Here is a 24527-nt window from a genome sequence, read left to right on the forward strand (position 1 = left end):
TTGGGGCTAAGGTGTTAGAAGGAAAATTTAAAAACATAAACATTTGGAGTCGGTATTGTGGCACAGCAGGTAAAGCCACTGTCAGCAACACCAGCATCCCATGGGGGCTCCGGATTGTGTTCTGGCTGCTGCACTTCCGATCTAGCTCCCTGCTAATGGTCTGGGAAAAGCAGTGGAAAATGATACTAGTGTTTGGGCCACTACACCCATGTCAGATGAAGCCCCAGGATCCTAGCTTTGGCTTGGCTCAGCCCTTGTGGTTGTGGCCATCGGGGGAGCGAGCCAGTGGATGGAAGATTGCTCTCTGTCTCTCCCTCTAACTCTTTCAAAATAAATGAATAAATATTTAATAATAATAATAATAAAACATGGTATTCCATGTCATCCCTTTAAATGAGACGGAGACAAGGGCTCTGCAGATGGCACCATGCTGCAGAGTATCACAGGGACAGCTGAGAAACTGACCGACAGGACAGGCAGCTGGGGACCCAGGCCGGCTGCGCACACAGCTGCACTTCCATCACGGCCTCCTCCTTGGCACACAGGATGGACAAAGGCCACCAACCTGCAGCAAGAAGAAGCAGAGGAGGGGCCCCACAGCACGGACTGAGCCCTGATCGTTATCATCTGACTTTTCATAGAGGTATGTAGCCCTCATGCTCTGGTGCGTGTCACTATGGCGACAGGTGCAGCAACACAACAAACAGGTATCAGGAGGCCTGCTGTGCAGGGCACATCTGATCCAGAGCCATTTGGCATCAAAGGAGTCGGGCGATTTATGGAGCCACTTGGAGCCTGATTTCTTGGGCCATGAACTGGGGGGAAAGAACAATGCCTTCCCTCTGGGCCGCCAACGACTGTCGTGGCAATCACTGCACATCCCATAAAAAAGCACTTCAGAGAGACAAGCAGTGCCATTTCTAAGCCTCAAAGCTGGTTCCTTTCCAAGTACATCTTGGCATGGGGGCAGCAGCAAGAACCAAGGCAGAGGAAGGAAAAAGAAACAAAGAATGGTTCTGGAGTCCAACAATTTCCCTGAAACTTGGGTTATGCTGCGATCTTTTTAATCAGTTTCCCCACTGCCACCCTTTCTTTGAAACCAAATACACCTCCCAGTTACAACAAAAAGGAGCACAGTAACATAAAGGTAAGGGGCAAGACTTGAGAGTCCAACTGCAGGGTGTGAGCCCAGCTCTACAGTGAGATGACAAAACGCACACGCACACACACCTGCAAGTGCACAGAAAATGGAACTCAAAGGTAAGTTCAGGGGCAAGTGTTCGGCCTGGTGGTTGAAATACTGGAGAAGACATCCACGTCCCACACTGGGGTGCTGGATTCCAATTCCTGTCTCTGGCTCCTAATTCCAGCTTCCTGCCGTGCAAACAGTGGGTGGCAGCAGTGGTGAGGAAGTGGTTGAGCTTCTGTCACAGACACACGGAGACCAGGATTGCACTTCTGGCTCCCAGCTTCCATCAGCCCGGCCCCGTCCTGGCTATTGCAGGCATGTGGGGAATAAACTGGCCAATGGGAGAGCTCTCTTTTTATCTCTCTCTCTCCACCCCCCCCCCCTCAAATTTGACAGGTGGAGAAAAAGAGGGAGTTGGCGCAAAGTCATTCGAAATCTCTGTACAGATTTTCATAATCCACATTTTCCATGAACCTTCCGGCATATTCTCATGTCTATGTCTATATATAAAGTACTCAGTACATGGAAAACACTTGAGCACTGGCCTCTGGTACTCTTGTTTTAAATCTGGCTCGGGGGGACTGAAAGCAACAAATGTGAGTGACCCAAACAACAGGTGGCATTTTACAACTGTGACTTTCCATCTGGACTCAGAACACCAGACCCTGAGGGCACCCACCACCCCCTCAAGCCAGGTCAGTGCTGCTCAAGCTCTGGAGGGTCAGCGACTACCTTTTGCTGGTATTTACCCCCAACCCAACCGAGCTGTGGCCCTACTGTGCATAACTTGCCCACAGCACAGCCCTCTCCACGCTACTTTGACAACACGTATCTAGAATGCTGAGCAAGATGTGTTGAACGGGGGCCCTGGGGTAACATCAAGTTGCCCCGAAGTTCCCAAAAGCTTTCTCCTAGGTCCTGTGTGTGCTCTTCTTATCACGGGTGGGCGACAGTGTGTGGACCAGTCCTGGAACCACACTTGGAGAGCACAGAGCTGGGCTGTTCTCTCTCTGCAATGCCGCTTTATGGAGCAAGGAACTACCAAAGAATGGCAGAGCTCAAAGTCTTTAAAAAAGAAAAGAAAAACTCCAGGAAACAGCAGGAAATCCAACACCCCCAACACAGCCTGGCTGCACGGAGCACTATGAGCGGGATTCCCTGAGCACCAGCCTCGAGGCCACGCCCCCTGACCTTGGGCCGGTCTTCCTTCCGCAGCACCACGGCTTCCAGTTTGGCTTCATACTCTGCTTGCACTTGGTCCCTCTTCTTTAGTACACTCTGTGGAAGCAGAGAGGAAAAGCATGTAACACGGGCACCTTGGAGGAGTTTTTGTTAAACATTTATTTTAGTTGACAAAAATAATATGCATATTGGCTAAAACATGTTTTTAAAATACGTATACGTTATGCAATTGCTAAATTTAGTTAATGAACATGTGTTACCCCATATGTTTACTTTTTTGTGGCGAGAACACTTAAATCCATTCTCTTAATAATTTTCAAGAAGATAGTACATAGTTACTAACCATAGTCAGCCTGCTGCCATTGAGCTGATTCCTGGTGGACTCACTTTGCTAAAAGAGCTGTCTGTACAAGCCCTGGATTCATGGAACCACATGGCAAGGCTGCCAGGGTGAGCAGTACAGGGGTCCCAAGATGGCCAGCCCCAGGTGAGGCAAGTCAGGTACAAAGGGTGCAGAATTTAAGGAGGCCCTTGCTTGGGGGCTCTGGCAAGTAGAAGGCCAGCCCCTGAGAATGAGGGCCTCCTTAAATCTGTACCCTGGGCTCCTCTCCCTTGCCTCACCCAGTCTTAGCTCTGCCACCAAGCCCCCACCAAGCGCAGCAGGAAAGCTCACAGTGGACATTCTAGAAAAGCGCCAGTTTCATCAGAAAGGGTTTCTTTTTCTCCTTTTTCAGAAGAACCGTAAACAGCAAACTAGAAGTGCTAAAGACGTTCTCCTCCTAGCTCTGAAGCTACAAACTGCTCTGGAAGTTTCTGATCATGAACTCTCCCATGCAGTGAGAGCAGGACAGAGGCTCTCCGTGGCTAAGCAAGCGGTGGCTTCTCAGTGGCCTGGGCGAGGTGATAAAAGGCGGTGACGGAATGGCTGAGAGCGCTCAGAGGTCAGGCCTCTAGGGAAGGGTCAACACCAGGAACCCTGAGCGTTTTTACCCTGAAAAAAACCCGTGATGGCTTAGCCACTCACCTTTCCCCTAAGCGCACGGACACTTTCCTGCCCACGCTCATAAGCCTCTGGGTAGGAATGTTTAGGGTGCTGCTGAATGGGCCCACTTGCAATGACACAACAGCTGCTGGCCCCGCGGGAGCACTTGAAATGTGGCTAGTGTGACTGTTTATTTAATTCTACTAACTTGCATTTAAATAGCTATCCACGGCTAGTGGCTACCATGCTGGATGACATAAATGCATAAAGTAAAAAGATTTAAAAGAAAAATCAGGGATCCTTTCTGGATGTCATAGAGGACAGCAAATAATCTACACCTACTGGTCTGGGCAGAAGTAAAAGTCACAGTCCCCATCTCAGAGAAACAAACACCGGGCTGCTCCTCGTGGGAGCCACGGAGCAGCAGGGTGGGGCCGCGGGAATTTCTGTGCGGTGTGTGAAAATGCCTTCCCGGCTGCCTCACGGCTTCCTGGGAAAAGGCGCACACACCCGGACTGCACTTCCAGGAATGAGTCCGGCTGGGGCACGAGTCAGCGCATGTGGCAAGAAACCCCTAATCAAAGCCAGGACGGCTCTTAGACAGTCCTGGAATACGGCTGGCACGCTGTGGGGCTTTCTGTCGCTCCTTCTGCGCCAGGTCACTCTGCTGAGGCTGCCAGGGCCCTTGGGAGGTGAGGGGAGTGGACGCATCAACCCTACTGCAGCAAAAAAACCGACCAGATGCATCTCTTCCCACCAACCCCCAGAGGAAGGAAGGCAGCCCCAAGATCCAGCCGTGACCACTCCCTCCACTTAACATTTCATCATGAATTGATCCTACATTTCTTTTCCATTGAAGAGAGGAAAATGACTTACTTTCTTTCCTTTTTAAAGATTTACTTATTTATTTGGAAGGCAGAATGAGAGAGAGAGAATCTTCCATCCACTTGTTCATTCCCCCAAATGGCTGCCAACAGCCAGGGCTGGGCCAGGCTGAAGCCAGGAGCCTGGAACTGCAACCAGGTCTGCCATGTTGGCGGCAGGTGTCCAAACACTTGGTTCATCTGCTGCTTTCCCAGGCACATTAGCAGGGAGCTGGATCAAAAGTAGAGCAGCAGAAGCTGTCACTGTGGCATAGTGACACCACCTGCAGCACCAGCATCCCAAATGGATGCCAGTTTGAGTCCTGGTTGCTCCACTTCCAATGCAGCTCCCTGATAATGCACCTGGGAAAGCAGCAGAAGATGGACCAAGTGCTTGGGCCCCTGTACCCATATGGAAGACTCAGACGAAGCTCCTGGTTCCTGGCTTCGTTCTGTCCCAGTCCTAGCTGTTGTGGCCATTTAGGGAGTGAACCTGAGGATGGAAGGCTTTCTCTCTCTCTCTCTCTCTCTCTCTCTGCCTCTCCCTTTCTGTAACTCCACCTTTCAAAATAAATAAATCTTAAAAAAAAAAAAAAAGTAAGGCAGCCACAACTCAGACCAGCATTCATAGGGATTCCAGCATTGTAATCTATACCACAACACTGCCCCCTCAATTTAACAAATAAATTGCAGAGAAAAATAAATACCTGTGAGAGGGATTTTTAAATATTAAGTAAAGGAATGAGTTTGTCACAGTGATTAAGATGTTGCCTGAGATGCCTCCATCCTGTATCAGAGTGCCAGGGTTTGAGTCCCGGCTCCACTTCCAATTCCAGCTTCCCACAGATGCACACCCTGGGAGGCAGCAGATGATGGCTCAAGTCCTTGGGTCCCTGCCACCCACACAGGAGCCCCAGACTGAGTTCCAGGCGCCTGGCTTTGGCCTGGCCCAGCCCAAGCTGCTGAGGAGTGAACCAGCAGATGGAAAATCTCTGTGTATAGGTGTAGATGTCTGTCTCTGCCTTTCAAATAAAGAATTAAAAAATATAAGTTAAAAAAATTGGCCGGCGCCACGGCTCACTAGGCTAATTCTCTGCCTGCGGTGCCAGCACCCCGGATTCTAGTCCCAGTCAGGGCACCAGATTCTGTCCCGGTTGCCCCTCTTCCAGGCCAGCTCTCTGCTGTGGCTCAGGAAGGCAGTGGAGGATGGCCCAAGTGCTTTGGGCCCTGCACCCGCATGGGAGACCAGGAGGAAGCACCCGGCTCCTGGCTTCGGATCGGCGCAGTGCGCCAGCCGCAACGCGCCGGCCGTAGCAGCCACTTGGGGGGGTGAACCAATGGAAAAGGGAAGAACTTTCTCTCTGTCTCTCTCTCTCTAACTCTGCCTGTCAAAAATAAATAAATAAATTTAAAAAATTGAAGAACTCTATCAACCAATATGAGTCTTATTTAGATCCTAATTAAAAAAAAAAAACAAAAAACATCTGTATTAGGGGCTGGTGTTGCGGCACAGTGGGTTAAGCCACTGTCTGCAATGCTGGCTTCACATGGGAGCTCCAGGTGGAGTCCCGACTGCTCCACTTCCAATCCAGCTCCCTGCTAATGCACCTGGGAGAGCAGCCGAAGATGGCCCAAGTGCTTGGCCCGCTGCCACCCCCATGGGAGACCCAGATGAAGCTCCTTGCCCCTGGCTTTGGCTAGGCCCAGCTCCAGTTGTTGTGGGTTGGGGAATGAACCAGCAGATGAACGAGTTCTGTGTGTGTCTGTCTCTCCCTCTCTCTCTCTCTGTAATTCGGCCTTTTAAATAATAAATAAATCTTTTAAAAAACTATATTAAAAAACAGTGTCTCAGACAATGTGAAAAACAGCTGAACAGTTGAACATAGTATGAAATTGTTTGGATTTTTTGTTTTTACAGGTGTGATAATAACATGGGATTTTTTTCTTTTTTAAAGAAAGTTTGCATTTTAGAGATACGTACTAAATATTTTCGAATGGAATTATATGATATCTGAGATTTGCTTTAAAATAACCCACAGGGTGGGGTTTGGGAGTAGACAGGAGCAGAAATAGAACCAGAGAGAGCGAGAGAACCTGCAGTACCTTGGGTTTGCTGGACTCTGACTCAGCTTTTGGATAGGTTTGAATTTTTCTATAATAAAATGGCTGGACAATGGAAATATAATACCTGTCACCCAAGATGTTTATAACAAACTGATACCAGCCATCAGGAGGCCTATAATTGTATCATTCATGAACTATTTATTGCAAGCAGCCTTTATCTTACAGTGACAAACTTTCTGGAAGTTAGGTCACAGATCCATTCTGTGGTTTGGCTCTCAGCATCGCCCTTGGATCTTTTCCAAGAAAACATCACAGTGGTCAGCCTCTACAGAAAAGTTCAACATCCCTTCTCCACCCAGAGAGCGCACGCTCATGGCTTCATGGAGAGGCTGTGGGCTCACACACCGTGTGCAGGGCCTAAGGGGGTGCAAAATCACCTAGTGGCCCCCTTCCTGCCTCCCAGAGGAGACCTATGGCTTAGTGGTCTGGTTTTGGGGCAGTCCTAGGTCGTCCCACTAGGGAGGATCTGGTGGAGACCCATCTGGTTCTTTGGAGAGAAACCTGTCAGTCAACACTGGTTTGGAGCAATGGCAAACCAGAAAAATCAGAGCTGTGAAAATATTCCATTGCTGAAACAGGGGATTCAAAAATAACAAATTAAGTAGTTTACAAAAACTTTAAAAGGGAGCAGTCATGCAGAGGGAGGGAGACAGAGAGACAGGTCTTCCATCTGCTAGTTCACTCCCCAAATGGCTGCAACAGCTGGAGCTGAGCCAATCCGAACCCAGGAGCCAGGAGCTTCTTCTGGGTGCAGGGGCCCAAGCACTTGGACCCATCTTCTGCTTTTCCAAGCCATAGCAGAGAGCTGGATCGGAAGAAAAGCAGCCGGAACTAGAACCAGCTCCCACATGGAATGCGGCACTGCAGGCAGGGGCCTAGCCCCCGATGCCACGGTGCCAGCCCCAGCTCTGTCTCTTGACTCCAGCTTCCTGCAGAATCTGGGAGGCAGTGGTGATTGACCAAGTCATTGGGTTCCTGGCAACCACATGGGAGACCTGGATTGCATTCTTGGCTCCTGACCCCAGCCCCAGCCTTCCCTAGGCTGTTGTGGGTATTTGGGGAGTGACCCAGCAAGTGCGAATACTGTGTGTGTAGGGAACCAGACCGGAGGAACCGTGCCCCTAAGATGGCGCCGACTCCCTGCTTCCGGGTTCTTCCTCATCTCAGGGAGTTCCCGCTCTTGCTCGCTCCTTCCCGCCTTAGATTTCCCGCTCTAGCTCGCTCCTTCCCGCCTTGCCACGAGATTGTCCTATCCCCGCGCTTCTAGCCTATCACCTGATTTGTGACGTGTATTGTGCATATAAACCCTTGCTACGCGGGTGTAAAAAAAGTTCCTGCCCAGAAGAGATCGAAGCTGGATCTCCTGCTTGCCGAGCAATAAAGGAACCCCGTGCAAAGTGTTCGGTCTCTGTCTCTTGCTGGACGAGGACGGCGCCGAGCAGCTGGTGGCCCGTACGGGGAGCTTCCTCTACGTTGCCCGGTAAGTAGAAGGTAAGCGAGGTCAGTCTTACCGTCTGGGCCCCGCGAGTGAGGTATATCTCGTGGTTGGAGGGTGGACGCACCCTAAGATAGCGGACGTGTTTCCCCGCTTTAAACTGAAAGAATAGCGGACGTGTTTCCCCGCTTTAAACTGAAAGAATAGCAGACTTGTTCCCCCGCTTTAAACTGAAAATAAGATAGCGGACGTGTCTTCCCGCTTTAAACTGAAAATGGGAAATTCATCTAGCCATTCAATGTTGCTTAATCCGTTAAAAGCATTATTGCGTAGCAAAGGGATTAAGGTTTCTAAGACCACACTTGTCAGGTTCCTTGGAAGTGTTGATTTCTTTGCGCCGTGGCTCACCCACGAGGGCCAAATAACTCTTGAGTCTTGGGAGAAATTAGGAAAGGATCTCCGGCGCACAGTTAACGATCCCCAGGAACCCGATATCGACCCCGTTGTTCTCCCCTTATGGGAACTACTGCGGGCGTGCCTCCAAGAGGAGAGGTCGGTGGGAGCGGACCGCCCGACTCTTACGGCGGTTCGCGAGGCTCTCGAGGAAGTTCGTTCTCAGAGCTCGGACGGCGCCCGGGACCTCATACAATTTAAGGACACGGGATGCCAGACTTCCTCACTGGCCTCAGGCTCCGAATGTGGCTCCGCCTCCTCTGAGTCTGAGGGGGAAGGGGACGGCGATCCTAAATCCCCGCCTCCTACGTATGCGCAGCTGCGGCAAAAGTTAAAAGATGCCTGTTTACGCCCTCTAGTGCCTACGGCTCCTCCTATCGATGTCGTGCCCGCCCATCAGATTAAAGACGCAGCGCCTCCTACTGGCGGTCATGTAGGCGTGCCTCAGCCCCATCTAACACCCGTGCCGCCATGGCCATTAAACGTCCCAAATGTGCCACCTTTTTCAGGCAGACAGTTTCATCAACAAGCCTGGAAACAGTTGCGAACTGGCGCTCCCGCTGCCCCCGCTCAGGCTTACCCTGTTTTGGCTTTGGGCACGCGAGAGGCCCGGCACGAACCATTGGACATGACAGTATTAAAACAACTTAAGGCTGCGGTCCATGACTATGGACCCACAGCCCCATTCACATTGTCACTCCTTGAATCAGTCGGCCAGTCCATTTTAACACCTAGCGACTGGACCCAATTGGCTCGGGCCTGTTTAAGTCCAGGCGGCTTTCTTTTGTGGCAATCTATGAATACAGAGTGCTGTCATGACCAGGCAGATGAAAATGCTGAGGACGGCCACCCTACGTGGAATGCTGATATGCTTTTAGGGCGTGGACCTTATCAGGCTGACCAGACCCAATTCCCTAGACAAGTATACAGGCAAATTTCCAACTGTGCCCAACGTGCGTGGAGGCAGGCGTCCAATCCAAGTGACTCAGCTAGCCACCTCACCAAGATCGTTCAGGGCACGGCCGAACCCTTCGCTGATTTTGTCGCTCGCATACTTGAGGCTGCGTCGCGTATTTTCCCTTCCGAGGTTGACGTTCAGCCACTGGTCAAACAAATTATTTTTGAGCAGGCTAATAAAGAGTGCAAAAACATTCTTCGACAATATAGACATAAATCTCTGGACTCCTGGTTAAAGTACTGCAGAGATACCGGTGGGCCACTTACTAATGCGGGCCTAGCTGCGATGCTGGCAAAAGTCAAAGAAAACAGTCCAAAATCTAAATCGACCCGACCCCCCATATCTTCAGGACTTTGCTTCCAATGTCATCAACCGGGTCACAGAAAACGCGATTGCCCCAATCTCAGCCATGGGTATTCCACGGCACAGCCTTCAGGCATAGAGCCTTGTCGCCGTTGCCGCAAGGGCCCTCATAGGGCAGAGGTATGCCGTTCTGCTTTCGATATCGATGGCAACCCACTTACAGGTAGCGCCCAGGGGCCAAAAAACAGCCAGAGGGGGCTCCCCAACCCAGCGAGGAGCCCCCAAAATCAAATCTACTCTCAGGTTCCACCTCCCGTGTCTGCGCTACACCCAGTGCACCCTCAGCCCGTGCCACTCACGGGTCCGCAGGCCTGGACCTCCGCGCCACCTCCCCTCTCCTCTTAACTCCGGAGATGGGGGTACAATTAGTGGAGAGCGACTGCTCCGGTCCTCTGCCCCCGGATTCGGTTGGATTAGTGTTGGGTCGGTCCTCCGCCGCCCTCCGAGGGCTAGCTGTGATCCCCGGGGTAGTTGACTCTGATTTCACTGGTAAAGTAAAGATCATGGTTCAGGCCCCTCAGGGACCTTTAGTAATCAATCCTGGAGACCGTATCGCACAAATGTTATTACTGCCCAGTCTTCACTCTTTAATCCCAGCTAAAAACCACGTTCACGGCGCTGGTAACTTTGGGTCCTCTGGCATTAATTTTACCGGCTTACATATGCTTTTAAATGAACGTCCCACTTTAGTGTTGCAGATCAATGGCAAGGACATTAAGGGACTTTTAGACACAGGAGCCGACAAATCCATTATAGCAACAAAGGACTGGCCTAGTACATGGCCTACAAATGTGGCGGAACAAACCTTGCAAGGACTTGGTTTTGCTCATTTCCCAAAAATCAGTGCAGCCTTGTTGTCATGGCAGGATAGCGAGGGTCATAGAGGACAGTTTTCTCCATTCATTTTACCTCTACCCATTTCCCTTTGGGGGAGAGACGTCCTGGCCGAAATGGATGTTGCTTTGGTCACCACTTCCCCTGCAGTACGATCTATGCTACAAAATATGGGTTACGTCCCAGGCAAGGGACTCGGTGTCCAGCTCCAGGGCCACCCTTCCCCCATTGAGCCAAAACAAAGACCAAGTAAAGTTGGCCTGGGTTTTTCCTAGGGGTCACTGTTTCGCCTCCTAAACCAGTGGAGCCTTTACCCATCTCGTGGCTAACGGACGTACCCGTCTGGGTTCCACAGTGGCCCCTATCTCAGGAGAAACTGGAGGCAGTCAACACTCTGGTCTTGGAGCAGGTCAACGCTGGTCATTTGATCCCATCCACCTCTCCATGGAATACGCCTATTTTTGCCATCCGCAAAAAATTAGGTCAATGGAGACTCTTACATGATCTTAGGGCAGTCAACGCACAGATGCAGCCTATGGGCCCTGTGCAACGTGGTCTTCCTCTGCTTTCGGCACTTCCCAACCAATGGCCTGTTATTGTAATAGATCTTAAGGATTGTTTCTTTTCCATTCCATTGGACAAAAAGGATACCCCACGTTTTGCTTTTACTGTCCCCACCCAGAACCAGGAACAACCGGACAAGCGTTGGGAGTGGACAGTCTTGCCTCAGGGTATGACTAATAGCCCCACCATGTGTCAAGTCTATGTAGCCCAAGTACTAAAACCTCTTAGAGACCGATATTCCGACTGCAGGTGCCTACATTATATGGACGACCTACTGTGTGCAGCCCCCACAGCAGAGAGGCTCCTGGCCTTATACAGTACACTCCAACAAGTGCTGGAAGGGGCAGGGCTGCATATTGCACCTAATAAGGTGCAATTGTCGTCTGTAGTTTCTTATCTTGGGGCTATAGTCGCCCCTACTCAAATTAGACCTCAAAAAATTCAAATAAAAATCAATGCTATCTCCACTCTAAATGACTTACAAAAACTTTTAGGGGATATCAATTGGATTAGGCCCTACCTTAACATTCCTAATGCTGCATTGCAGCCCCTCTTTAATATACTTAAAGGAGACCCGGATCTTGCTTCCCCCCGAACCTTCACCTCTGAGGCCAAACAAGCACTGTCAATTGTCAACGATGCCCTTAGTAAAGCTGCCCTAAAACGTTGGGACCCTGCGGGAGACCTTACTCTTTGGGTCCTCGACACCCTTAAACAGCCCACCGCGGTCCTATGGCAGGATGGGCCTCTCCTCTGGATCCATCCCTCAATGTCATCTACTAGATCTATTAGTTACTATCCCGTGGCAGTGGCGGAGATAACTCTCCTAGCCATTCAGAGGGCTATCCAACATTTTGGACGCGAACCATCCACCATTGTTGTCCCCTATTCCATGAAACAGGTACGTGTGCTAATCGCTTGTACTGATGCTTGGGCGGTTTTAGTCTGCTCCACTTCCGCAACTATTACAAACAGAACACCCTCTGATCCTTTGCTAACCTTTGTTCAGTCTCACCCAGTTATTTTTCCAAAGTCCACATCCCAAAAGCCCTTACAGGGAGCCCCAGTAGTGTATGCCGACGGTTCTAAAACAGGAGTCGGTGCATATGTTGTTTCAGGATCTGTGCCAAAAACATTCCAATTCGCTACTAACTCCCCCCAGGTAACTGAACTTCTTATAGTTAACCAAGTCTTCTCTGATTTCCCCGGACCTGTCAATATTGTGTCTGATTCACGCTATGTGGTTAATTCTGTGTCTATCCTTGAGGCCGCAGGACTAGTCAATTCTTCATCCTCCGTAGCGACAGTTTTCCTCACCCTGCAAAAATCTATTTGGAATCGGTCTGCTCCTTTCTTTATTACTCATATTAGAGCTCATTCTTCCTTACCTGGACCCATGACCACAGGCAATGCTATAGCTGATCAAGCCACACGCCCCATTTGGATACTCCAATTTTCTTCCCCAGAAGAGCAGGCTATCCAGTTTCATTCAGAGTTCCATGTAAACGCAAAAACCCTTGCCGCCAAATTCGGTCTTTCTCGTGCTGCCGCTCGCGATATTGTTCGCCATTGTGCCGCATGCCCTACTTTAACCCCTGTGCCTTCGGTGGGGGTTAATCCCCGAGGATTACTACCAGGACATATCTGACAGATGGATGTCACCCACATATCCGAGTTTGGGACCTTAAAGTATGTTCATGTGTCAGTTGACACCTGTTCCCAAGTAATTTTTGCTTCTCTGGAGACGGGTGAGCGTACCACCCATGTCATTAATCACTGCCTTGCTGCATGGGCAGCCTGGGGCAAACCAAAAACTTTAAAAACAGATAATGGTCCTGCATACACAAGTAAATCATTCCAAAATTTCTGCACCCGTATGCAGGTACAACATAAAACTGGAATCCCTTATAACCCTCAGGGACAGGCCATAATTGAAAGGGCTCATCGAACCCTCAAGGCTTTTCTCTTAAAACAAAAGGAGGGAATTGCCACGGGCAAAACCCCTCGAATGCGCCTCTCCCTTGCACTGTTTACTATAAACTTTTTGAATTTGACAGATCATTCTATGTCCCCCGCTGAGAGACACATGTTAAAGGAGCCATCTTCACGAGGCTATGTCCGTTGGAAAGATGTCCTCACGGGAAAGTGGTACGGCCCGGATCCGGTATTATGCTGGAACCGAGGCGCGGTCTGTGTCTTCCCACAGGAATCTGGAAGAGAACCTCTCTGGATACCGGAAAGATTGGTCAGAAAAACAGCCCCGCCGCCACAAGATACACCTCTATCACCTACGGACGACATCTCCCCCGAGATAACCGAGATTACCACGCTCTCACAGGACGACAAATTGCAACAAAACAACGAGACGTCCCTGTGTACTTCGCTGGGTGAGCTCCTTCATCAACAACAAGTTGGAGAGCGTCAGACATCAGTTCCGCGCGGCAGCGTATGCTGCTCTCCATCACCGTGATCCGGATGCATATGCCATGCTGGCTCGCATGACTTATGACCGGGTCCATACCAGCGATTAAAACCCTCGTCCCCCCATCCCTACTCACGCCTCACATATGGACAATGCCTCCATCAGGCACACACCTTCCTCGAGTTGTCTTGTTCCCCCTCTCATTCATTGGGCTGTATCACCCATCCCTGACGGGGAGCGAAAACTGGGTATGCGAGACCAAAGGTACTGCAGCAGGAGTCCACCCGGGGGTTCCGGGGGTCCTGGGAGAGCATATGCATATGCATGCAGGTTCAATTCCCAGCCTGCCCCAGCAAAAGGGAATAAAAACTGATCCCTAACGGAGACATCAGGGGTTGTGGCCAGGCCCTTGAAGTTCCGTAACTAACGGATCACAAGCACGCTGGGTATGCACCTCTACTCTCTGCCTAGTAAATATTCTCCCGGCCCTCATGAGCCAGGGCCGTCGGGGATGTGATTTGTGCAAAAACAAAAGGAGGGAGATGTAGGGAACCAGACCGGAGGAACCGTGCCCCTAAGATGGCGCCGACTCCCTGCTTCCGGGTTCTTCCTCATCTCAGGGAGTTCCCGCTCTTGCTCGCTCCTTCCCGCCTTAGATTTCCCGCTCTAGCTCGCTCCTTCCCGCCTTGCCACGAGATTGTCCTATCCCCGCGCTTCTAGCCTATCACCTGATTTGTGACGTGTATTGTGCATATAAACCCTTGCTACGCGGGTGTAAAAAAAGTTCCTGCCCAGAAGAGATCGAAGCTGGATCTCCTGCTTGCCGAGCAATAAAGGAACCCCGTGCAAAGTGTTCGGTCTCTGTCTCTTGCTGGACGAGGACGGCGCCGAGCATGTGTGTTTATGTCTCTGCCTCTCAGCGAAACAAAACAAGACAAAAGCAACTTAAGACCAACTTTCCTGTGGGGAATTTCAAGCATAAGCAAAGGCCCTGGGAATTCCCTGCGCCGCCTTGTTGCGCCAGGTGCGCTTGTTTAAGGCTGTCGTGGGGGTCCCCTGAGCCCAAGTCCTCCCCCCGAGAGTCTGTGCAGCTGGGGAGGTCTCGGGGTGAGTGTGCATTTCATCCTGCACCACACCCTTACTGAGCACACAGAAGTCGAGGTGGGAAACCTTTTGTCATCATAGCCCCGCTGTCTTTCCCCGTGCACTGCTCCTAGACCAAGCTGCTCTCTTACTCCTTTGTACACCACCATCTCCCTCTTTCTTCACGTTTCAAAATCTTGGCACTTTTGTATTAAAATTTCACAAGGATGCACTTTGGGTGAGTTCTCTTTTCGTGCCTTCTGCACATTGTTTTTGTTTTTAAAGATTTATTCTATTTATTTGAGGCAGAGTTACAGAGAGAAAGGTCTTCCATCCTCTGGTTCGCTCCCCAGATGGCTGCAGCAGCCAGAGCTGAGCAGATTTGAAGTAAGGAGCCAGGAGCTTCTTCTGGGTCTCCCACGTGGGTGCAGGGGCCCAAGGATTTGAGCCATCTTCCACTGCTTTCCAGGCCATAGCACAGAGCTGCGTAAGTGGAGCAGCCAGGACTCGAACTGGCGCCCATACGGGATGCTGGCACCACAGGTGGTGGCTTAACCTTCTATGCACAGGGCAGGCCTCGACTGTTTTTTCACTTGCAGACTTGCGTCTTCAGCTTTGGGAGAATTTTCTTCCATTACTCCTGTCATAATTTCCTTCCCTCGGTTTTCCCTGTTCTTTCAGGAGACTGTCAGAAGTCGGAGCTGAGCCTCTGGGGTTAACCTCCTATGTCTCTCTTCTTTCTTTCACATTTTCAGTATTTTGGAATTTTTATTCTACTTTCCAACTACTTCTGCTGTCTGTCTTGCTTTCCAGGATTTCTTCAACCTCATTTTCCAACTTAATTCAGTTTCATTTTCATATTTTAACCTCTAAGAGCTTTAATTATCCCACTGTTCTTTTTCCACAGCATCCTGTTCCTGTTTAGGAGATAGCTCCTTGAATTCTCAGAGAACACTAAGAAGAATTTCTTCCACATCACATAGTACCCAAATACATTTACATATTTTTCATCTATCAATTAAAAATTGAAAAGTTGAAATGTATATATAGTTTTGGGGAGAGTATTTTTTTCCAAACCACATTATTTTTTTAATTTGGCTCACATATTCAGTCCACTGTGTTTTCCATATATATACATGTAGGTCTACATGTCTGAGTCCACACACCCAAGAAGAAGGAACCTCATACCACTAGCAAACAGGCAATCACGCATCACTTCTGACCGTGCCTGGTACCTGGAAAGTAGGGCAGTGCTCCAGGGAGGAGCTGGCTTACCTTCATGGAGTCGGAGTACAGAATGTATTCCCTGAGCACGGGCAGGAAGTCCTCTGTCATGTCATCGGTCAGCTCCTCCAAGGCCGCAGAGCAGTTTCCGATACAGGCTGACACCCCCTCCAGGGGTTCCGCCAGCTCGCCCTCCAGCGCGCTCCACGTGGAGTACACGGGCCCGTACTCCCTCAGCTCTACGAGATACTCTGCAGCGGGGAAGAGGAACCAGTTAGATCTGGTGGGGCTGCAAGCATTGGAAGTGCCGACTCGGTAATGGGCACAGCCAGGAGCTCCCCGTGTTCAGACGGCTTTCCCTGGTCACTCGCTCACGGGAGCACGCTCCCCTTTAAACAAACTCTGGTCCCAGTGGACAAAAGCTGGCGGCACAGCTGATGTCACAAGAGCAGTCTGTCCCCGCCCACAATGGGAACACCAGGCCGCTGAACGGCAAAGCCCGCGAGGCCTTATGGGGGCTCTCATCTCTGCTCGTCATCCCAGCACTGCGGTCCCCTCAGAATTACTCCATGTGATCCTCAGTGTGGACGGTACCCGAAGCCGCCTCTTCAGGTTCCACACTGACACCCTCCGTGGGTAAAGCAGAGGAACTGTGCGTGGGGAACACGGACGAAAAGATACTGATTTGTCCCCATGCAAGGAAAAATCTGGCCTGTCATTCTGTCACCAGGATTCCTACCATTCCAACAGAATGTGGCTGTCATCATTTATTAACCAATAATAATGGTTAATAATGGCCGGAGACTCCTGGAGAATCCTCTACAATGCATTTCACGCGCCAGCATGACCAACGCCACTGCCCATGTCTGTCTGGCCCATGTGTGTGGAAGGCCACAGAAGACCTCATTCTGGGGTATGGCAAAGCAAGTGGCCCTGACAGGCGTGGGAAGCCAGTGATGGCAACGGCCAGGAAAGACAAACACGGGATTAGACAATGGCCCAGCTCGGGTGGCTTTGAAACGGGTGGACTGAGCTACAGGCTCACTGTGGTCAGAACCGTGGCAAGCTCGGGTCACTACACTCTCCTTCTGAACCATCTCTCAGCCAGAGAAAAATGCCTCAGTCTGTTGTTTTTCAAGTTCTCTCTCGGATGGATGGAAGGCAGGTGAGTCCCTGGCTCCACTTGCAAAGCTAAAATTAACAGCAATAAAAGAGGAACAGCCTAGACTCTCCGAAGCGGTTGCTTGCCATGGGAAAAGCAAACACAAGGCTGAGTTGCAGGCCGAATTACGGCGTGCAAAATTACATTCCAGTCCTGAGCGGCTCCTCCACGCCTTGCATCTATTTGTTTTACGGTGCAATGTGGCCTGCTTCCGTCACCCCACTGTGATTTCTGCAGCTGGATTCGGCTTTGCACACACGCACGCCATTTCTGCCACCGTGGCCCCTTGGCGCGACGGGGATTAAAGAGCTCACCTATTTCTTCTTTGATGATCCGCTGGGCTATCCTGTCAATGGTTCCCAGTTTGAGCGCGAACGTATCCAAGTAGTCCCCGATGGCCGCGAACTCCAGAGGCCGGCTCCTCAGCTTGTAGCCCCCCGTGACGTGCTTGACGGACTCGCCCACGCGCGTTAGCAGCGCCATCCCTTGCTTCTTGTAGGCGTTCAGGTCCTAAGGATGACACGTGGATGACTCAAAGCGCCCGGTCGCCCACGCAGCCTGGACGCTGTGAACCAAGTCCTCCAAGCAGCTCCCGTGTGGGGAATGGGGGATCCGGAAGACAAGGAGCCGAGTTGGGGGACTCGCTGCAACCACACCATGTCCCCTCCTGATGCCACACCCACCCAACCCACAGCTCTGTGCCCACATCCACAGCCCTTCAGCAGAGCCAGCCGCCAACACGTCTATCAAAGCTCACTCACCTGGGCACGCCGTCCTTCAAACACGACCTCATTCTAACACGACTTTTAAAACCTCTGACTTTTTTTCCAAAAAAAAAAAATCTCTTTTTCCCATACAAAACATAGTACGCTATCTTTAGGAGTGAAATTAAGGAGCCAAGATTCTGAGACTGGCTGGCGCCATGGCTCACTTGGCTAATCCTCTGCCTGTGGCACCAGCACCCTGGGTTCTAGTCCCGATTGGAGCTCTGGGTTCTAGTCCCAGCTGCCCCTCTTCCAGTCCAGCTCTCTGCTATGGCCTGGGAAGGCAGTGGAGGATGGCCCAAGTGCTTGGGCCCTGCACCCGCTTGGGAGACCAGGAGGAAGCACCTGGCTCCTGCCTTCGGATGGGCACAGCACCAGCCGTAGCGGCCATTTCGGGAGTGAACCAATGGAAGGAAGACCTTTCTCTGTCTCTCTCTCACTGTCTGTAACTCTACCTGTCAAATTGAAAAAAAAAAAAAAAAAAAATCTGAGATTTGTCCCAATCATTTACTCACACACACACACACACACACACGGATCCACATGATCCATTTTCATTCACCAAACCCACATGCGTAGAGGGCAGAAAGCAGGGAATGGTGACAGAAGCAGCTAGAAAACTCTGGCCAAGGGGCCAGCACTGTGGCGTAGCAGGTTAAGCTGCGGCCAAGGGGCCGGCATTGTGGTGTAACAGGTTAAGCTGCGGCCAAGGGGCCGGCATTGTGGCGTAGCAGGTTAAGCTGCGGCCAAAGAGCCGGCATTGTGGCGTAGCAGGTTAAGCTGCGGCCAAGGGGCCGGCATTGTGGTGTAACAGGTTAAGCTGCAGCCAAGGGGCCGGCATTGTGGTGTAGCAGGTTAAGTTGCCACCTGCAATGGCAGCATCCCAATCCATGCGGTGCTGCAAGTCGCAGCTGCTCCACTTCCAGTCCAGCTCCCTGCCAACGTGCCTGGGAAAGCAGCAGCAGATGGGCCAAGGGCTTGGGCCTCTGACATCTGAGCAGGAGACCCAGATGGAGTTCCCAGCTCCTGGCTTTGGCCTGGCCCAGTCTAGTCTTGGCCTTGTAGCCTTTTGGGGTATGAACCAGTGGATGGAAGATCTCCTTCTCTCTGTCATTCTGCCTTTCAAAAAAATAAAATAAATCTTTTTTTTAAAAAAAAAAAAAAAGAAGGAAGGGAAGGCGGAAGGGAGGGAAGGAGGGAACACCAGCTATGGATAGATATAAACATCAAAGCATTTGAACTCTGAATTTCTTGTAGGTTAAGGCAAAAACAGGAGATACATGGAGTTTTATAACTCACTATATCCCTGCCAGGCAAAACAAATTCCTTCTGATCATCAAACTAAGCGAGGACTCTACAGTCTCTTCAGGTTGCCCTATAGCACTCACTCCAACCGCACCTTCAAGAATGGTCTTACAGAGGCTGTGGGTGTCTGAGCCTCACCTCTAGCGTGTCAACTCCCAGTGCCGTGGGAGGGAACGCGGAAGGCGGCTCTAGCTCCCTACTGACGGGGCCTGACGCGGAATAAAGTGGAGAATGAGGAATTGGTGGTTAGCACGGCTGCCCCCTCTGACACAGCCTCAGGCTGAGGCTTCCACCAAGGCAGGCGGCGCAGATCCCTGGCGATTTCACTCTCTGCTCCGTGCAGCCAAGGCCTTCAATTCTGCTGCATCCCACCCTTCTTTCCTCTCCATGACTTCCTCCAACCGAGGCCCTTTTCCTATCAATCATCCCCCGTCCTGTCTGTCTCTCTCCAACCTCTAGTGCTCCGGCATGTGAAATAAAGCCAGGGCTCACCCATGTTCCCTACAGCAGCCTTCTTCTTAGGCCCACTCCATCTCTCGCCTTCCCTTCCAGGGCAGGCTGCCCGAGAGGGCTCCTCAAAGGTTCCATGTCTCCCTGTCCCCCACACTCCACACAAGCAGCATCCTCCCACGGACCAGGCCTTCACAAGGCCATCACTGAAGCGCCCGTCCTCGCCGCTGCTTCTGCAGATAGTTCGTTTTGGGAGCAGCGCCGGATCCCAATGGGCTCACTGGGCTGCGTAAGCTCCACTTTCAAGGGGCGCTTTGGAAGGGTGTCCTGGCGAATCGAGCGACCTGCTGAATGAGCTAAGTTGCTGCCAGGGCCTGCTGCTGCACCCATGCTGCCAACAACGGCAACACGGACTTGAACGCGGCTGACACTGAGCTTTCCCCACTTCTTCCACTGTCACTGGCTTCTCTGTACAGGCACTTCTGGTCTGTGGTACGATCACGTCATCACGAAGAAAGGGAAGCCCTCTGTGCACGCACACTCAGAACACGTAAGCAGCTCGTCAGAACAAGATCGGCTGAAGGAAACATGGGGCAGGGGCCATCGGGAGCTGCTGTTTACTGGACAGAGTTCAGATTCGCGAGTGAGAAAGTTCTGGAGGGTGGCTGCCCACGCAATGTGCGTACCTTCCACACTACGGCACTGCACACTGACGAATGCTAAGATGGCAAACTGTGTATCACATGTATTTTTATTTTTTTTAATTTGACAGGTAGAGTTACAGACAGTGAAAGAGAGACAGAGAGAGAGGTATTCCTTCCGTTGGTTCGCCCCCCCAAATGGCTGCTACGGCCAGAACTACGCTGATCCGAAGCCAGGAGCCAGGTGCTTCCTCCTGGTCTCCCATGAGGGTGCAGGGCCCAAGCACTTGGGCCATCCTCCACTGCCTTCCCGGGCCACAGCAGAGAGCTGGATTGGAAGAGGAGCAACCGGGACTAGAACCGGCACCCCAACCGGGACTAGAACTCGGGGTGCCGGCATCGCAGGCGGAGGATTAACCTAGTGTGCCATGGCGCCAGCCCCACATGTATTTAATTGGTCAGAAATTTTTTAAAAAGAAAAGAAATTTCTATTTAGTGCATTTAGTTCAGTAAGAAGTATTAAAGTAGGGCTGGAATTTGTTCTGCGTAAAGCTGCCTCTCTGTATTCACTCACATTCAGTTGGATTTTAATTGAGACATTGAAAGACTTTATACATTTTTAAAAATCATTTTCACACTGCTTGGCCCAGAGATAGATAAATCAATGAACTGATTCTCTCTCTCTCTCTCTCTCTCTCTCTCTCTCTCTCTCTCTCACACACACACACACACACACACACACACCCCTTTCTGCTTTTTAATTTCGGAGAGGCAGGGATACAGCAAGAGAGACATTTAGGCAGAAAGAGAAGGCGCTCCCATTCACTGGTTCATCTCCCTTGTGCCAGGAGCCAGAAACTCAACCCATGTCTCCGGTGTGCGTGGCAGCACCCCAACCACTTACGCCATCACTGCTGCCTCCCAGGGTTTGTGTCAGCAGGAGCTTGAATTGAGAGCAGAGCCAGGAACTGAACCCAAGTACCTGGGATGCAGGGGTGCCACCCAGCATCTTACCCACCAGGCCAAACGCCCAGCCACTACTTCGTGCAAATCACCAGCGTCCGGCGGGCCAAGCTTTCCCCACTTTTCTTTTTGTTCAGTAAAGATGACCAAGCACAGGGCCTGGAGTAAGAAAGTGAGCTGCAGAGCCGGCGCTGTGGTGCAGTGGGCTGAGCCTCCGCCTGTGGCGCCAGTTTGAGTCCCAGTTGCTCCTCTTCTGATCCAGCTCTCTGCTTTGGCCTGGGAAAGCAGTAGAAGACGGCCCAAGTGCTTGGACCCCTGCACCCACCTGGGAGACCTGGAAGAAGCTTTTGGCTCCTGGCTTTGGCCTGGCCCAGCTTCGGCCACCACTGTGGCCATTTGGGGAGTGAACCAAAGGTTGGAAGACTCCTCTCTCTCTCTGCCTCTGCCTCCCTGTAACTCTGACTCTGCCTTCAAATAAATAAGTACATCTTTAAAAAAAAAAAAAAAAAGTGAGTTGCACTTTAGGAGAGCGGGATTGATTTTACTTTGAGTGTAAATTAAAGGAACTACATCTGAGGATCAGTTCACCTGGAAATAATTACTTTATAAAGCATACAAATTCAACCTGTGGTGGAAAAGGCCTCTAGGTAAAACAATGAACAGGAATATCAACAACAAGGCTAAATGCCAACTGAGGTTTCAGAGATAAAGACAAGACTTTGCCAAGTGGTTTCCACTGAGTGGAGGATGGAAGCCTCTCTAACGCCTCCAGTCCCCACCAGCGGTACCTGCAGGCAATTCTCGACTTTGCAATTTAGAAAAGAAAACTGGGAAGCATCTGGGCCCTGATCGCCTTGCTGTCATGGGATGCCCTGTGTCCGGCGGAGTATGGGAATGTGATACCTGAAACTAACCAGATGGACCTGAAAGGAGACAGCGGGAGAGTTTGAACACGGGGCCCCTCTCTGCAGACAGTCAGAGTGGAGCCTCTCAGATGTTCTGGTCAGTTCTGCCACCGGGAAGCACAGTACAACCAAACTGAGTGTGAAAGCCTAGGATCTGACAGCTAGGTAGGACCCAAAGATCTCTCTGGCAAAGCTTGGGAAAGGTTCACCGGACAAGAACGGGGCTGCAGGCAAGGGACGGTCCGTCTGATCCAGAGGGGAGGCGGGACCTCAGGAGCCAGAGAGGCCCGGCTGCAAACCCGAGTGAGGCCACTTGAACAAGTGGGAGCCCTCTGAGCTTCAGATCCCCTGTCTGCAAAGTGAGGCTCCAAGCAAGCGCAGCGTTCCTGTGGAGGGCGCTCTCTCCAGGTGCGGCAATCTCCCTGCCCACTGGCTCCAAGGAGCCCAAGGCTGCCAAGGGGCGCTTACGGAAACACTTCCCTGTTTCTGACAAGAGAGAGCCTCACTTCCTCCACTGGCTGCGGATGAGGCCGGCTGGGGGAGGAGGGGGCATCTCCCGAATTCTAACCCAGAAACAGGCACCTGGGCACCCAGGAGTGGAGCGATCTTACGGCACCTGCTAGAGCAGCCGGTGTGTGGAGGTGGCTTGTGGGAGGTCAAGCCGGTTTCCTGAAAGAGCTCAAGGAATCACAGCTGGGGGAGGAACACGCGCGATCCGTCCTTACCTTAGCAGTGAGGAAGACGTTAAAGTGTTCATTGAAAGACAGCACGGGGTGATCCGTAATTCTCTTCAGGAATTTATCCAATGCTTTTCTTCTGGTCTCCACAAACTCTTCCGAAAAGCGATCCACGACGCCTTTCACCACAAACTTCTCGGGAAGCGGCTATGGGGGAACATGGAGGGAAATGACTGAGGGGCTGTGCAAGGAGAAGCGGCCAGGCCGGCACGCGATCCCCAGCACCCATCTCAGCAAGAGTGGCGTCCCTTAACTGATCAGGTTGGCTGGTAGCAGCTAATACGAACATTGAAAAAAATAAAACAGACCGAGTAAATCACCATTACTTTGTCAATGTCCTAGTGCAAGGAATAAAACACTATCCCTGAAGCACAGAAAAGTGAATATCCATCCAGGAAATGTAATAGGTATAGTTACATAGTTTTAATCTAGTTTCATAGCTTATGAAATGCTTCATTAAAAAGTCTTCTTCATTACTACCACCACAGAGAAACAGAGTATTTCTTATGCATAATTTTTAAATATTTGAGTTACAAAATGTTAAAAGAAAATTTACATTAAAAATGGGCAAATGGGGCCAGCCTTGGGGTGTAGTAGGCTGAGCCTCTGCCCGTGGCACCAGCATCCCATACAGAAACTGGGTTGTGTCCTGGTTGCTCCTCTTCCAATCCAGCTCCCTGCTAATAGCCTGGGAAAGAAGCAGAAGATAGCCCAAGTCCTTAGGCCCCTGCACACACACGGTAGACCCAGAAGAAGCTCCTGGCTCCTGGCTTCGGATCAGCCTAGCCGATGCAGCCATTTGGGGAGTGAACCAGCAGATGGAAGGCCTCTCTCTCTGTCTCTTGCTCTTTCTGCCTCTCACATAAATAAATAAATCTTTAAAAATAGGCAAATGACCTAATAGATTTTTCTCCAAAGAGCAGAAAGCCAACAAGCACATGAGAAGATGCTCAACAAGAGAGAAGTATAAATCAAAGCATACTGAGATACTATTTCATACCCACTAGGATGACCATAGTTTAAGGAAAAAAAAATGTGAGGATGTAGAGAAATCGCGGCCTTAGGGCCAGGGTGAATGTAAAATGGTGTAACCACTGTGCAAAACACTTTGGTGGTTTCCCAAGAAGTTAAATACAGAATTAACATGATCCAACAATTCTACTTGTATATTCCCTAAAGAATTAAAAGCAAGTGTCCAGGGATGGCACTGTGGGTAGCGGGTAAAGCTGCCACCTGCAGTGCCAGCATCCCATATGGGTACCAGTTCGAGTCCTGGCTGCTCCACTTCCAATCCAGCTCTCTGCTATGGCCTGGGAAAGCAGTACAAGATGGTCCAAGTTCTCAGGCTCCTGCACCCACATGGGAGGCCTGGAGGAAGCTCCTGGCTCCTGGCTTGGGATTGGCACAGCTCCAGCTGTTGCAGCTGTTTGGGGAGTGAACCAGCAGATGGAAGACCTCTCTCTCTGCCTCTGCATCTCTGTAACTCTCCCTTTCAAATAAATAAATAAATCTTAAAAAAAAAAAAAAAAGAAGCAGGTGTCCAAACAAAAATCTGAACATAAATGGTCATTGTAGCCCTGTAAAACAATGGCCAAAAGGTGGAGACCACACAAATGTCCATCAATGGGTGAAATGATGAACAAAATATCGTATATCCAAATAACTGAATTTTCTTTAGCCATAATAAGGAATGAAGTACTGAAATATGCTACAGTGTGGATGATTATGATTATGATAAGTGAAAGGACCTAGATACAAAAGGCAATCTATGCTCTCACTTATATGAAATGTCAAGCAGTCGGCAGGGGCAAGTGCTGTGGCATAGTCGGTTAAGACTCTGCCTGTGGTGCTGGCATCCCATATTGGCACTGGTTCATGTTCTGGATGCTCCTCTTCCAATCCAGCTCTTTGCTGTGGCCTGGGA

General features: G+C 50.7%; 1 protein-coding gene across 1 annotated transcript in view; it reads right to left on the reverse strand.

Moving 5' to 3' along the window:
• Positions 1 to 24527, reverse strand: part of SNX30 (sorting nexin family member 30) — a 150168-nt gene that overhangs the window by 21943 nt on the left and 103698 nt on the right. The window contains exons 4-7 of the mRNA XM_062207743.1: positions 22592 to 22750; positions 17153 to 17348; positions 15728 to 15927; positions 2381 to 2467 (exon numbers count right to left, since the gene is read on the reverse strand). Of these exons, the coding sequence (XP_062063727.1) occupies positions 2381 to 2467; positions 15728 to 15927; positions 17153 to 17348; positions 22592 to 22750 (642 nt within the window). The remainder of the gene's footprint in view (positions 1 to 2380; positions 2468 to 15727; positions 15928 to 17152; positions 17349 to 22591; positions 22751 to 24527) is intronic.

The sequence above is a fragment of the Lepus europaeus genome, chromosome 12, assembly GCF_033115175.1.
Source record: "Lepus europaeus isolate LE1 chromosome 12, mLepTim1.pri, whole genome shotgun sequence".
NCBI lineage: Eukaryota > Metazoa > Chordata > Mammalia > Lagomorpha > Leporidae > Lepus > Lepus europaeus.